At 38.8% G+C, this 15,547-nt stretch overlaps 1 protein-coding gene across 5 annotated transcripts in view; it reads right to left on the bottom strand.

Annotated features, from left to right (window-relative positions):
• Nucleotides 1–638: 638 nt before the first annotated feature.
• Nucleotides 639–15,547, bottom strand: part of LOC132380572 (NLR family CARD domain-containing protein 3-like) — a 44,027-nt gene continuing 29,118 nt past the window's right edge. For all 5 annotated transcript variants that reach the window (XM_059949492.1, XM_059949482.1, XM_059949512.1 and 2 more), the window contains 7 exons: nt 12,422–12,508; nt 11,473–11,643; nt 11,210–11,380; nt 10,116–10,286; nt 4,355–4,525; nt 2,917–3,090; nt 639–1,055 (listed from right to left, as the gene is read on the bottom strand). In XM_059949492.1, coding sequence (XP_059805475.1) covers nt 2,925–3,090; nt 4,355–4,525; nt 10,116–10,286; nt 11,210–11,380; nt 11,473–11,643; nt 12,422–12,508 — 937 coding nt within the window. In that variant the 3' untranslated portion in view covers nt 639–1,055; nt 2,917–2,924. The remainder of the gene's footprint in view (nt 1,056–2,916; nt 3,091–4,354; nt 4,526–10,115; nt 10,287–11,209; nt 11,381–11,472; nt 11,644–12,421; nt 12,509–15,547) is intronic.

Below are 15,547 nucleotides of genomic sequence, written 5' to 3'. Positions count from 1 at the left end.
TAGAAGGTGCAGAGGACACTCGCTGGGATGTTGCCTCAATTGTAGCATTTCAGTTATGAGACTGGATGGGTTAGTTTTAATTTTGCTGGAGTGGAGGAGGCTAATGGGTGACCTGGTAAAGGTACATAAAATTATGAGGCAGATAAATTAATCTTTCTGTTGTGGTAAGGGTGTCTAAGACAAGAGGACACGGTTTTAAAGTGATAGCTCAGAGATTTAGAGGGGATCTGCAGGGGTTTTTTTCCCACACAGAGGATGACTGCAGAATGGATTGCAATGCTTGAAGAAAATATGGAGGCAGATATTCTCACAATATTTATAAAGCAGTGAGACAAGTACTTGAGTCACCAAAGCATAGAAGATTATGACTCTATAGTAGTATAGGTTAATAGGATTATTGTAGGTAGGCACAATGGGCAGCATGGACATGATGGGCCAAAAAGCCTGCTTATGTGGTGTATGACTCTGTGTTTGATTTCTCCTGTTTATTTGAAATGGATGCAAACACTGGAACTGGGATCCACAGCTAATTCTTGACATCTTTGCCAATATCATGTTGGAAGACCTGGCCTAATATCTTTAACATTATATATTTACTGTACTGGGCAATTATTGTAGTCTTATTAATGAGTATACATTATAAATTTATTAATATAATAAAATTGTATGAATGGAATACATATATAACTTAATGTAATAGTATATATTGCTCCATATATCTGAAATTCAATTTCCAACATTAATTTCACAGTGCAAGTTTCTATTCAGAATATAATCTTCTGTATAAAATATCCATCCAAATATTTTGTGCTTCGTGGAGTGCACTTTGCTCTATAGTTACATATTATACAGTACATTATTTGAAACATTAATTTCTTTAATATTGTGTTATGCACATTTTTCATTTCCTTCTACAGCATTTATTTTTATCTACAGTTTTTATTTCCTTGTTCAGTACCATTACATTGTGCATGTTCCGCTGCTTCATATGTGGTATATACGCTGTCCTCTAGTGGGTATAGTGTTGATGTACATACACATCAATCAGAATGAAGCTATGGAAACAAAAGGAAAGAAATACTTATAAACTGCATTTTTCAACTTTAATTACTATTGTTGATGTATAATATGTCACTATCCTATTTGAAAGTTCCATCTACCCTTTATCACTGAACATTGCTGATGTATCTGAACTTGGAACCAGCCTGCCATATCTCAGAAATTGCTTAAGGTGAGATAGAGTACTTGCCAATTATTTTCTATTCATAGCAATTATCCTTAGGCAAAGCTGCTGCAAGGACCCTTATGCCAAGATTGAGCAACATTAGCTTTAAAGTTATGGATTTTAAGAGTTTTATATTGACTCTCACCAACATTCCTTTGTGCTGGAAAGGATATTGTGTATGAAAGTATATTTCAGAGCATGGAACATATACAAGACCTGTATCCCATAATGTCTGCCATGAACAATGTGCCTATCTAACTCTCTTCTACCTGTACATGATCCATTTCCCTCCATACTTTGCATATACAAAGTCCAGAGTTCAAAGTTTAAAATAAATTAACAAAGTATGTATATGTTACCATATACAGTACTACCTGGAGATTCGGTTGCTTGCAGGTATTTACAGGAAAAAATACAACAGAATTTTATGCAAAGACCGACTAAGTTCAAAATAGTGGGGAACGAAGTTATCTATGCTGGTTCAGAAACCTGATGGTCATCAGGTAATTACTTTTCCTAAACCTGGTGTGTGGGTCCTAAAGTTTCTGTATCTCCTAGCCAATGGTAGTAGCAAGAAGGGTACATAGCCGGATGGTGGGGGATCCTCGATGATTGACTTCTTGTGGCAGCTCTCCATGTAAATGTACTCAATAATGGGGAGGGCTTCACCTGCGATGGACTGGGCTGTATCCTCCACTTTATGTAGCCTTTTTTGTTCCTGGGCATTGGTATTTCCATACCAGGCCATGATGCAACCAGTTAGGATACTCTCCATTGTGCATCTTTAGAAGTTTGTCAAAGTTTTTGACGATATACTGAATCTATGCAAACTTCTAAGAAAGTAGAGCTACTGTCATGCATTCTTGGTGACGACACTTCTGTGCTAGTCTCAGGAAAAATCCTCTGATACGTTGATACCAAGGAGTTTAAAGCTATTGACCACCTCCCCTAATAAGGACTGCCTCATGGATCTCCAGCTTCTTCCTTCTGTAGTTGCTAATCAGCTCTTTGATGGTGTTGAGTGAGATTGTTGTGGCACCACTCAACCAGATTTTCAATCTCACTCCTGCCCTGGGCTTCGCGCCTGCGGGCTCACAATGTTTACCCGCTACGTGCTCAACTGAGGCTGAGGCAGTGGGCCTGCTCCAGCTGCAGGGTTTCATGTCTGACGACTCACTTTTGTTCCAAATGCTATTAGCTTAATTTTATTGTTTGCATGTCTTAACACTGCTATACTTCACACTTCCTACAGAGGGTGTACATAATGTAATCTACACACCAGAGTACTGTGAGGGACTTACAAAGACAGTATGATGAGTGTCTCAGATCATGGCATTAGAAGCAAGACCTTGTGCTATGAATGTCTAAGATCTTGGTATCCAGATCTTATTATGGGTAGAAAAAATAGAACCTGATACATGGGGCATTGATTTTTTTAAACACTGGTACCTGAAGCAATACTTGGAATAGTGAACGTCTTAAATGTTCTTTGTCACAGCAAGGAATAGACAGTGAGTTTAAAATCTTGGCTCGCAGAGCATGACAAAGGCTATGTGTCTCAGATTCTTCACAGGGATGAGTGAGTGTTTAACTCTCTGATATCCAGAGCATAATATGAGCTAGAGAAAGACACAGAAACCCAAACAGACAATAAAATGATATGGATAAAATAATAAAAAAGAAAAGTTTACCTGTTTTTTCACTCTAAGTTAATTTGGCAATTGGATTGTTGTGCAATGTGTTGTAACTTAATTGCTGATCCCAAGTTGTTTAATTGGAGATTCAGCACTCTTAGTGTACGGTTCACTCTCAAGGCAGAAAGAATATCCTCACAACAGGCAGCAGTCAGACCATTGCCCTTTAAGCTGAAAGAAAGAGTCAATACAGTGATAACTGTGTCAATAGAAAATGCTCAATCCCATCTTAACACAGACATATTCAGTAATACAGAAGCTCCGAATAGTTAATTATTACTTCATGGAAATAGACCTCTACCCATTTTCTATAATCTGCAAGGCTGTCTGATACAAGTAACACACATAAAATGCTGGAGGAACTCAGCAAATCAGGCAACATCTAAGGGGGAGGGGGAATAACCCTTCCAAGTGAGGCAACACTTCACCTGTGAGATTGTCAGGATCATCTGTTGTATCCAGTGCTCATGGTGTAACCTCCTCTACATCACTGAGACTTGACTGAGATCGAGAGGATTTCCTTTGTTGAGCACTTTCACTTTGTATGACATTTTGACATGGCTGTCCATTGTCTCCTCTACAGCCATGATGAGAACAAACTCAGGATGGAGGAGCAACATCTCATATTCTTTCTGGGTAGCATCCAACATGATGGCATGAACATTGATTTCTCTAACTTCCAGTAATTATTACACCCTCCCCACTTCCACTCTCCATTCTGGTTATCCTCTCACCCATTCTCTTCTCTTCACTTACCCATCACCTTCTAGTTCCTCTCCTCCTTCCCTTTCTTCCATGGCCCACTGTAATCTCCTGTCAGATTCCTTCTTCTTCACTCCTTCACATTTTCCAGCTTTATTCTCCTCTGCCACCCACACCTTCCCCCTCACTTGGTTTCACATATCACCTAGCAGCTTGTATTCCACCCCTCTCACTACTTTCTTATTCTGGCTTCTGCCCACTTCCTTTCCAATCCTGATGAAGGGTCTTGGTCCAAAATGTCAACTATTTATTCCCCCCCCCCCCCAAAGATGCTGCCTGACTTGCTGAATTCCTCCAGCATTTTGTGTGTGTTGCTCAAAATTTACAGCATTTGCAAAATCTCCTGTGTATCTAACACAAATAATCCTGCAAGACTCTGTGGGCATCCCCTCAAACAATTGCCAGAACCAAATGAGGCAGGATGCACTGCATATTAACAATGCTTCTGTACCATTATCCTTTTCCCCTAGATGTTTATCCCATCTTGTTTGCTTAGCTGCAAACATTACATTAAGGCCCTTGTCTTTGTGTCTCGGAGCCGAATAACCTCCAAGTTCATGAGAAACAAATATCACACTCAAGTTTGTGAAATACTATGTCAATTTATATCACTATGGATCTTCAGCTTGAGAAAGTTTAACAGAAGGATACTTAAAACCAAGATCAGTCTTACCTGATGACCTGCATAGGACACTGTGCATCTTTCAGGGTTGAAAAGAGTAACCTCACTCCCGAATCTTGCAGGTTGTTACCAGTCAAGTTGAGCTCAGTCAGTGTAGAGCTAGCCTTGAGGCCACTTGCAAGATCTGGGCAGCATGCCTTTGTTAGGTTGTTGCGATACAGACTGCAGAAAAGAAATAAATAATCTTACCAAATTATGCTAATTTGCACATCAGAACAGATCTTTTCTTTAATAATAGAACATAGATTATAGAACAATTCAGCACAGGAACAGACCTGCTGGCCCACAATTTTGTGTGAAGCAAATTATATTAACAATCAAGTGCCAACTAAACTAACCCCTTCTGCTTACACAATTGCATATCCCTCTATTTGCTGCCTATTCATGTACCTATCTAAGATCCTCTTGAATGCCTCTACTATATTTTCTCCATCACTATTCTTTGTGTATAAACTGCCCCACACATCTCTTTTTATTCCTCTCACATTCCGTGCCATGCAGTATTTGATACTTCAACCCTGGGAAAAAGATACTGGCCATCTTCACCATTTATCCCTTCATAATCTTGTAAATCTTTAGCAGATTTTCCCTCAGCCTCTGCCATTTCAAAGAAAACAAACTAATTTTGTCCAATCTCTCCCTATGCACATGCTCTCTAATTCAGGTAACATCCCAGTAAACCTTTACTTCCTATAGAGGGGCGACCAGAACAAATTGCAATTCTCCAGATGTGGTCCAACCAGTTTTATGAAGCTGCAACATAAATTCCTAACTCTTGAACATAATTCATCAGTTACTAAGGGCAAGCATGTCATATGCTTTCTTTATTGCACTATCAATCTGTGTAGCCACTTTCAGGAAGGAAGTAGAAGTGTAGGCTCACTTGGGAAATAGCTAAACAGAATGGAAATATTTATATTGGCAAATAAGATTAAAGAGAATCCCAAGGCATTCAGTACATACATTAAGAACAAGAAAATAACTAGGAAGAGGGTAGGACCATTCAAAGATAAAGGAGGGAACATTTACTTAGATGCAGGTGAGGTCCTTAATGAATACTTTATATCAGTATTGACCAAGAAGGATTTGGAGGATATGGAGATCTTTGCTGAGCATATTGCTATGCTAGGACATCTAGAGGTAAAAGAGGAGATAGTGTTGGGTCACTTAAAAAGCATTAAGCTGGATAAGTCCCCAGGGCTTGATAGGATAAACCCCAGGTTATTGAGAAAGGCAAGAGATAGGATTGCTGCGGCCTTGACCAATATCTTTGAGTCCTCTTTAGACACAGGTGTGGTCCCAGAGGACTAGCGAATAGCTGATGTTGCTCCATTATTCCAGAAAGGAACTAGGGATGATCCTGGAAATTACAGACAGGTAAACCTCACATTAGTGGTAAGGAAATTACTGGAGAGAATTCTTAAGGAAAGGATTTATGAGCATTTGTAAAACCATGGCCTAATTAGGGAGAGCCAGCACGGCTTTGTGTGGGTCAAGTCAAGTCTTAGTAACTTGATCGAATTTTTTGATGAAGTGACGAGGGTGACTGATGAAGGAAGAACTGTGGATGTTGTCTACATGGATTTTAGTGAGGTGTTTTACAGGTCCTTAATGGAAAGCTCATCTAGAAGATGTAGATGCATGGATGACTGGTAAATTGGCCATTCAGAACTGGTTTGGTCATATAAGACAGGGGGTAGTGGTCAAAGAGACTTATTCTAGTTGGAGGTCTGTAACTATTGGTGTTCCTTGGGGATCTGAACTGGGACCTCCGCTGTTTGAGATGCATATAAATGACCACCATGAAAATATATACGTAAATGAACAGTAAATGTGGGTAAGTAGGTTTGCAAATGTTATGAGGATTCGTGCCGTTGTGGATAGCGTAGAAGACTGGCAAATAATACAATGGGATATATAATATATCAGTTGTAAATAGGGGCAGAGAATTGGCAGATGGAATTTAACCCATCCAAATGTGCAGTGTTGCACATTGATAGGTCAAATGTAAAAAGACAGTACACTGTTAAGACCAAGATCCTTAACAGTGTTGATGAACAGAGGGACTTTGGGGTCCAAGTTCATAGCCTCCTGAAAGTGGCTACACAGGCTGATAGGGTGGTTAAGAGACATATGGCATGCTTGCTTTTATTAATCAAGGAACTGAGCTCAAAAGCCAGGAAGTTATGTTGCAGCTTGTTAAAACTCTAGTTTTACTGTTCTGGTTGCCCCATTATAGCAAGGATGTCAAGATTTTGGACAGGACGTAGAAGAGGTTTACCAGTATGTTGCCTGGATTAAAGCATAAACTTGGGATGTTTTCTCCGAAGTGGCGGAGGCTGAGTAGAGATCTGATAGAGATTTGTAAGATTATGAGAGGCATAGATAGAATAGACAGTTAATATCTTTTTCCAAGGTTGAAATGTCTAATACCAAAGAGCATGCACTTAAAGTGCAAGGGGGTAATTTCAAAGGAGATGTGAGGGGCAAGTTTTTTTAATATATACAGAGAGTGGTGAGAGTCTGGAATTTGAATTTGAATTTATTTAACTCTTACATTTGCCCTACAATGTAATATTTGTGTTATGACTCATTGCAATGTACAGACATGTCAATTTATAAGTTTAATGACTTGTAGAAAGATGCACTGCCTTGGATGGTGGTAGACTGCGACTTTTAAGAGATCGCTAGATGGCACAGGAATATGAAGAAAATGGAAGGATATGGAGATTGACTGGGCAGAATAGATTAGCTTAATTAACCATTTGATTAGTAATTTAATTGGTTTGGCACAACATTGTGGGCTGAAGGGCACGTTCCTGTGCTGTATTGTTCTATGTTCTAATATAAAAAATGTTTGTCAGTTATCCTCACATACTTAATATCCAATATAGTTTTTGAAAGTGCTGTGACTATGGTTTTATAGGCCAGAAATTTCCTTAGAGTTGCTTCTGCTCTGCTACTATGATTTTGCCAAAATGTCATACTTAAAACATGATATTGTATTTTTTACATCTCTCAGAATGAAGAAAATTGAACCCACTGAAGTCATTTGAAATGCAGCACACCAATCAGAGCAGTGTTACATTGAAAACTCCATCTAAATTATCTGCATAGTCCTAAAGCTACTGAGACAAAGGTGAGAATGAACTCAACATTGCAAAGCTGACATAACCTTAATGAATGAATTATGTTTTCTGATGGCATCTGTTGTGTTGTTATTTCGAATCCTTTCGCATTTGGCTGGACTACTTATCTGGAAAATTCATGAGAACAGTTAACTAATCTTCTCCCAATGCATTTAACATCAGGAACACCACTAGTTCCACAAAGATCTTTTAAAACATACTTAGTGGCCAGTTTATTAGGTACACTTGTACAGCTGCTTGTTAATTGAAATACCTATTTAGCCAATCATGTGGCAGCAACTAAAAACACACAGACGTGGCTAAGAGGCTCAGTGGTTGTTCAGAGCAAACATCAGAATGGGGAAGAAATGCAATCATTCCAATGTGACTTTGATCATGGAATGATTGGTGGTGCCAGATGGTGTGGTTTGAATTCCTCAGAAACTGCCGATCTCCTGGGATTTTCATGCACAGCTGTCTCTAGAGTTTACAGAGAATAGTCCGAAAAAACATAACATGCAGTGAATACCAGTTCAGCGGGGAACCACCACTGAAGCTGCCCTCACCTACATCTCCTCCATTTCCCAAATGTCTGTGCTCACCTCAACTGCCTGCTTCCCGATGTAACAGCAATAGAGTTCCTCTTGTCCTTACCTATGACTCCTATGTGCCTCCGCATCCAATGTATCATTCTCTGCAACTTCTGCCATATCCAAAGGGTTCCTAACAACCACCCCTCATTCTGTTTTCTGCAGCAATCGCTCCCTCTATGCTATCCTTGTCCATTCATCTCTCTTCACTAATCTTCCTCCCGGCACTTATTCCTACAAGTGGTCAAAGTACCACACCTGCCCATTCACCTCCTCCCTCACCTCCGATCAGGGCCCCAAGCAGTCCTTCCAGGTGAGGCAATGCTTCACCCACAAATTTCTAGGGTTATCTATGGTACTCCCGATGCAGCCTCCTCTACATTAGCGAATTGGGAGATGGCTTTGTCAAGTACCTCTACTCTCTCCATCAAAAGTGGAACTTTTCAGTGTTCAAACATTTTAATTCTTACTTCCATTCCTGCTCCAACATATCAGTCTATGGCCTCCTTTTGTGCCACGATGATGCCACCCTCAGGATGAAGGAGCAATATCTATTATTCGTTCTGGGTAGCCTCCAACCTGAATATCGATTTCTTCTTCCTGTTAAAAAAATTTCCTCCCCTTCCCCTCTTCTTCTATTCCCCACTCTGGTGCCTTCCCACTTCTCGCCTGCCTATCACCTCCCCCTTCCTCCTTCCCTTTTGCATATGGTCCACTCTCCTCCCCTAAAAGAATCCTTCCTCTCCAGCTCTTTACCTTTCCTATTCACCCGGCTTCACCTATCACCTTCTAGCTATCTTCCTTCCTTTCCCCCACCTTTTTATTCTACCATCTTCCCCTTTCCATTGCAGTCCTGAAAAAGGGTGTCGGTTCAAAATGTCAACTGTTTATTCAGTTCCATAGATGCTATCTGACCTGCTGAGTTCCTCCAGCATTTTGTTTGTGTTTTTGTGGGCAAAATATCTTGTTAATGAGAGGGGTCAGAGGAGAATGGCTAGACTAGTTCAAACCGACAGGAAGGTGACATATAACCCACGTGTTACAACATCGGCGAACAGAAGAGCACTTCTGAATGCACAAGATGATGCACCTTGAAGTAGATGGGTTACTGCACCAGAAGACCACAAACATGCAGTGGCCACTTTATTAGCTATGGGAGCTACTTAATAAAGGGGCTACTGAATGTATATACAAAAAATAAATCTTACAAAAAATTGGAAATAATATGTCATGTTGTCCTATTAATGATCCTAGATCAAGTAACCAAACTGATTATACTGGATAAAATGATGAGCATCCACCCTCTCCCTGCCTGAGAGGTGACATGGTCTAGCAATATTTTAATTATTTTGAATTATTGGAATATTTAAATATCTTATTTCCATAGGAATCTATATAGTGGACACATTTTAAATCAGGTTGTAAACTGGAAGACAGTTATTTAACACTAAACTCTTAAAAGAACAAAGTCAGCAGAGATCACATAGATTGTGACTAATAAAGTTTTTTAACCCATGACATAAAATCACTCCTTCATAAAGCAAGAGTATATAATTTTGCCATGCTGTGAGATCTCACCAGTGTCTTGCTAATGTGCCAAGCACAGGATGTCAAATAAAATTTCATAACTGGAAATGATCTGGTCACAACAAAACCCAAAAAGATGTCAGCATTTCTTTCACCTCAGACACAATACTTACTGATCAGTGACACCTTTTATGAATTAATTATTGGTTAGGGTTCCATCTAGGAAATATAAAACCTTAGATATCAAGAATAGCACACTACTTTGTGCCAAACTGTGAATAATAGATAAATGTATTCCTACCCAGTTGGAAAAATCCACCTAAAATACTTAATTATTGTGGTCTATGAAAAACAATATAAAAACCTTAATCAAAAATTTTCAGATAAACAAGAGCAAGTAGTTGAAACCTAGAAATCTGAAACTGGTCATGAATCTTTACAGTTCACCCTTTTGTCTCAATTTTTCAATTCAATCAATATGACTCAGTTAATGACAAATGTACTTACCCAAGTCTTTGTAATTTACAGTTGGGATCTTTCAGTGCTTCAGATAGTCGCTGTACACCTACATCTCCAAGATTGTTATAACCCAGCTCCAAAGTTTTCAGTCTCTCACTTGTTCTGAGAATCAAAACAAGTTCTTCACAGCAGTTCTCTGTTAAACCAGTTCTGTGTAATCTAAAATGGTCAAATGTAAATGTTAGCAGTGAGATGCAAGAACAGAGGACCACAATAAACTTAAAAGACAGGGATCACAGAGAAAGAAAAAGGGTAGCATTAATGCTCAAAGATTAATACTAGAGATTGATAATAATAATATTTTTAAAATTAATTCAAAGAGGCAGAATAATCTTATGAATCCATTTCAACACTTTATGAACAGCCCTACAATGCTGATGGAAAGTGATGAAAAGGAGTTTTTCTTACTGATAGTTGATACTAGTGTGCTTGTTAATTGACATGAATTTATAATAGATATATGATGAATTAAATATCTTCAACTGCTGTCCTCAATTAAGTTCCCTATAATTTGCTGAACAATTTTTATGGTACATGAGAACATTTTCGGAACAGAATCCATTTCATACATTTATATTTACTGTACATAATAAAATTAGTGCTAAGGATTGAATATAGAGAATACCTTTTCTGGTATTGTTTCACCACCATTTGTCAAAAGTAATGCAGTTAAGATAAAGTGAGAACAATCCTTTACACAGTGCCATCAAAATTGTCAAATAGAACTGAGATTATATACAGCTCCCTCTATATTACTAATTATGTAAATCAGTTCAACCTCAGAAATAGCACATTTTTTAAGGATTTTTGTGGTCAGATAGCTTGTTGTTTCTTAGATTATAATTTCCTTAGTGCCAAACGTAGCAAAAATCTTATAAAGTATGTTCAAGAATAGTTTTCTTTCCCTCTCCATTTCTCTGCTTCTGTAAATTCCTACATCAACTACTAAACACAAAGGTAGGAAATTTCATTGGCTGTCAATATTGCACTCCACCTCTCTTTTGGGAAGAGTGGGCCATGTGCTTACTATGAAACAACTTGTTTTGCAGAAGACGTAACAAGTACAAGATAAGGATACCTACTCTAACTTTTCTAATTTACAGCCATCATCCTTAATCGCATGGCACAGTAGTTTCAATCCACGGTCACCAATGGCATTGTCACCAAGATCCAGGTTTCTCAATGATTGGTTAATTTTAAGGGCAAGAGCCAGCTTCTCACAGCAGCAGTGCGTAAAACTATTACCCCATAACCTGCACAAATCACAAAGACATTACTGAGTTTTGGCAAAAATATTAATATGGAGTAGAGTAAGATTAGTATTACTGAAACAACCACCACCTACCCCAAGGTCTCAATCTCACAATCAGAGTCCTTCAATGCATCAGAAAGTTGCTTCACTCCTGTATCTTTCAGTTGGTTATATTTCAGGTCTAACTTTTTCAGAATCCGATTTGTCCTTAAAATCAAAACCAAGTCTTCGCTGCACTGATAAGTGAGGTCATTTCTTCTTAGACTGTGGATAATTCAGAAGTTACTGAGGTAATCATTCTTGATCCACATCCAGAATCCAATATTTCATAATAGTCACATATAAAATTACAAAGCCATTAAAAATGTCTTATGATTTTTTAAACACTGTTTCTAATTACACATAAAATCATTAAATTATATAGCCTGGAAGAAGGCACTCAGTTCATCAAATCTGTATTAACAATTTAGAGGCTGCTTTGATGAGGAATTTTGCATTTTAGAGTCTTTATGGTTAGAACTGATATTAATAGAAAATGCAATCAAGTTCTTCTACTTCCAAATGAGAAGCAGTGTTGGTCTGATCAGAGTAAAGAATTTTCCAAATTACCTCTTCAAGAAATCCCAAGTCAGTTCAGGGCAAAGTACAGGTATGTATGGTTTATTAAAAATACCCTAGCATGCTCTAACCTTTGTCAAAGTGCTTTACAGAAGCATCATAAAAACAAAACATTAACTGCAAAAGGAGGTATGACCAATGGACAGAGGTGGCAGCAGTAGTGTGATTGGCAATGATTAAGAACTAGAAGAGAAATTCTGAAGGTTATCGGGATGAAGATTATACAGAAAAAGGCAGGAAACATAAGCATTTGAAAACAAGCATTAAAATGAGCAAAGGCTGCTGGGGATGAAGCATATGCCAATGATTTTCCCATAAATAAAACATATATTTGACAGCTGAATGGAATGCAAATAAGAAGGAAAAATTGCTATAATATCACAAGTTAATTCAAAGATTTGAGAAGAAGCCTTGATTTCCTTACATTAGTGTCTCTAGCCTGCATCTTGAGTTCACCAGTACAGCAGACAATTTTTTCAGGCCCAAATCTTGCAATGTGTTATTTATCAAGCTGGAATTTAAATAAAAATACATTTTTAATAACATAGTCATAGAATAAGAGCATGCAGACTTTGATTTATACATGACCCCTAATGACTGGTAAACTGCCCCACATCATAAAAACAGGCCATTTGACACACAGTGTCCATACTGATCATCAAGCTAATTTATGCTGATCTTACACAACTTTTACTATTTTCACTCCACATTCCTCTCAGCTCCTCCCAGATTCTACCATTTATCTGCATACCAGGGACAATTTACAGTGGTCAATTAACCCACCAATATGCATGTCTTTAGGATGTGTGAGGAGACAAGACACCCAAAGAAAATCCATGTGTATAAATTTCACACAGACACCACTAAGGACTGAACCAAGGTTACTGAACCTATCAGGCAGTAGCTCTGCTTAATGCTCTACTTCGATTCCCCATTATCTTTGACTAACAGAAATGTTGTGGATAGTGTGGAGGGCTGTCAGGGGTTACAGCAGGATATTGATAGGATGCAAATCTGGGTTGAGAAGGCAGATGGCATTCAGCCCAGATGTGTAAGGTGGTTCATTTTGGTAGGTCAAATATGATGGTAGAATATATCATTAATGGTAAGACTCTTGGCAGTGTGGAGGATCAGAGGGATTTTGGGGTCCGAGTCCATAGGACACTCAAAGCTGCTATGCAGGTCGACTCTATGGTTAAGAAGGCATACGGTGCATTGGCCTTCATCAATCGTGGGATTGAATTTAAGAGCCAAGAGGTAATGTTCCAGCTAGATAGGACCCTGGTCAGATCCCACTTGAAGTACTATGCTCAATCCTCACTACTGGAAGGATGTGGAAACCATAGAAAGGGTGTGGAGGAGATTTACAAGGATGTTGCCTGGATTGGGGAGCATGCCTTATGAGAATAGGTTGAGTGAACTCAGCCTTTTCTCCTTGGAGTGACGGAGGATGAGAGGTAACCTAATAGAGGTGTGCAAGATGATGAGAGGCATTCATCATGTGGATAGTCAGAGGCTTTTTCTCAGGGCTGAAATGGCTAGCTGCAGAGGGCATAGTTTTAAGGTGTTTGGAAGTAGGTACAGAGGAGATTTCAGGGGTAAGTGTTTTTTTGTTTTTTTTTTACACACAGAGAGTGGTGAGTGCGTTGAATGGGCTGCCAGCAGCAGTAGTGGAGTTGGAAACGATAGGGTCTTTTAAGAGACTCCTGGATGGATACATGGCGCTTAGAAAAATAGAGGGCTATGGGTAAGCCTAGATAGTTCTAAGTTAAGGTCATGTTCGGCACAGCTTTGTGGGCCGACGGGCCTGTATTGTGCTGTAGGCTTTCTATGTTTCTATGTTTTTAATAAGTTGATCTCACATGGGACAAGATCTGGGAACTTCTGCTGAGCCCAGCAATCCATGGTTAGGAAATAAGAAGAATCAGCCTCAGTTACCACTTGTGATCACCATCCAGTAACAAGAAAACTATGTGTGAATGTCAGGTTTGGAAAATATAGGTTTAGGGGTTGTAAGCCTGATAGCATCTATTAACGTATAACAATTACAGCACGGAAACAGGCCATCTTGGCCCTTCTAGTTCATGCTGAACGCTTACTCTCACCTAGTCCCACTGACCCGCACTCAGCCCATAACCCTCCATTCCTTTCCTGTCCATACACCTATCCAATTTTTTTTTTAATGACAAAATCGAACCTGCCTCTACCACTTCTACTGGAAGCTCGTTCCACACAGCTACTACTCTCTGAGAAAAGTTATTTCCCCTCATGTTACCCCTAAACTTTTGCCCCTTAACTCTCAACTCATGTCCTCTTGTTTGAATCTCAATGGAAAAAGCCTATCCATGTCAACTCTATCTATCCTTCTCATAATTTTAAATTATTTTAAATTAATTTAAACCTCTATCAAGTCCCCCCTCAAATTTCTACGCTCCAAAGAATAAAAACCTAACTTGTTCAACCTTTCTCTGTAACTTAAGTGCTGAAACCCAGGTAACATTCTGGTAGATCTCCTCTGTACCCTCTCTGTTTCGTTGACATCTTTCCTATAGTTCAGTGATCAGAACTGTACACAATACTCCAAATTTGGCCTCACCAATGCCTTGTACAATTTTAACATTACATCCCAACTCCTATACTCAATCACGAGGAAATCTGCAGATGCTGGAAATTTAAGCAACATGCACAAATGCTGATGGAACACAGCAGGCCAGGCAGCATCTATAGGGAGAAGCACTGTCAACGTTTAGGGCCGAGACCTTTCATCAGGACTATCTTTCCTTTCAGTTAGTCCTGACGAAGGGTCTCGGCCCAAAACGACAACAGTGCTCATTGTTAATAAACCACCGGCCATTGGATGCTGACAGATGATATTGTTGGAACATTTCAAGCTTCTAGTGCTGACTATAAATGTGGATTCAGTCTTATGAATTCAATCAAATGTAAATTTAACAGACTATAAGTGGAACATTTAGATGATCTAATGAGGATTAAGACATATTTTTCATCTAGATGTGAAATGGATTTGTAATAAAGACAGATGAGCAAAAGCTTACTTAACATGAAAGATTTTCTTTGTTCTGTATTTCATTAAACCCTTCCATTAATAAACAAAATCAAAAGTATGGGACTTTTCAATTTTCATTCTAAATATTCATAGCATCAATCTTATATATAAAAGGAACACTTAAAGTGTCACACAGCTTTCAGGTTACATAAAAATTTCCTGCTCAGAGCAATGGTTGGCCGTGCAGCTGTAGAAGAAAATTAGAGGAAATGTTGCATACAAGTTACAACATAATGAACTAGAACTGCACAACCTGAAGTCAAGTAACTTGCCATACTGTGGGGATGGATCTATTCCTCATAGCTTTCTGTATTTAATTTTTGAATGTGTAATGCTCTGGTAAAGATTTTTACTGCTGTGTTGTAGATATTTCATTTTAGCAGTCTGTAAGAGCAGTTTTTTCTGCTTACAGCCTATTTGGGGTTGGGCTAGAGATAAGGAGCTATGTTGTTCAACTTAGGAATGTTGTGTTAGCCAATCAGA

The sequence above is a fragment of the Hypanus sabinus genome, chromosome 2 (genome assembly GCF_030144855.1).
Source record: "Hypanus sabinus isolate sHypSab1 chromosome 2, sHypSab1.hap1, whole genome shotgun sequence".
Classification (NCBI taxonomy): Eukaryota; Metazoa; Chordata; class Chondrichthyes; order Myliobatiformes; family Dasyatidae; genus Hypanus; species Hypanus sabinus.
Note: the sequence above shows the minus strand (reverse complement) of the source record. Positions and strands in the feature narration are given on the sequence as shown.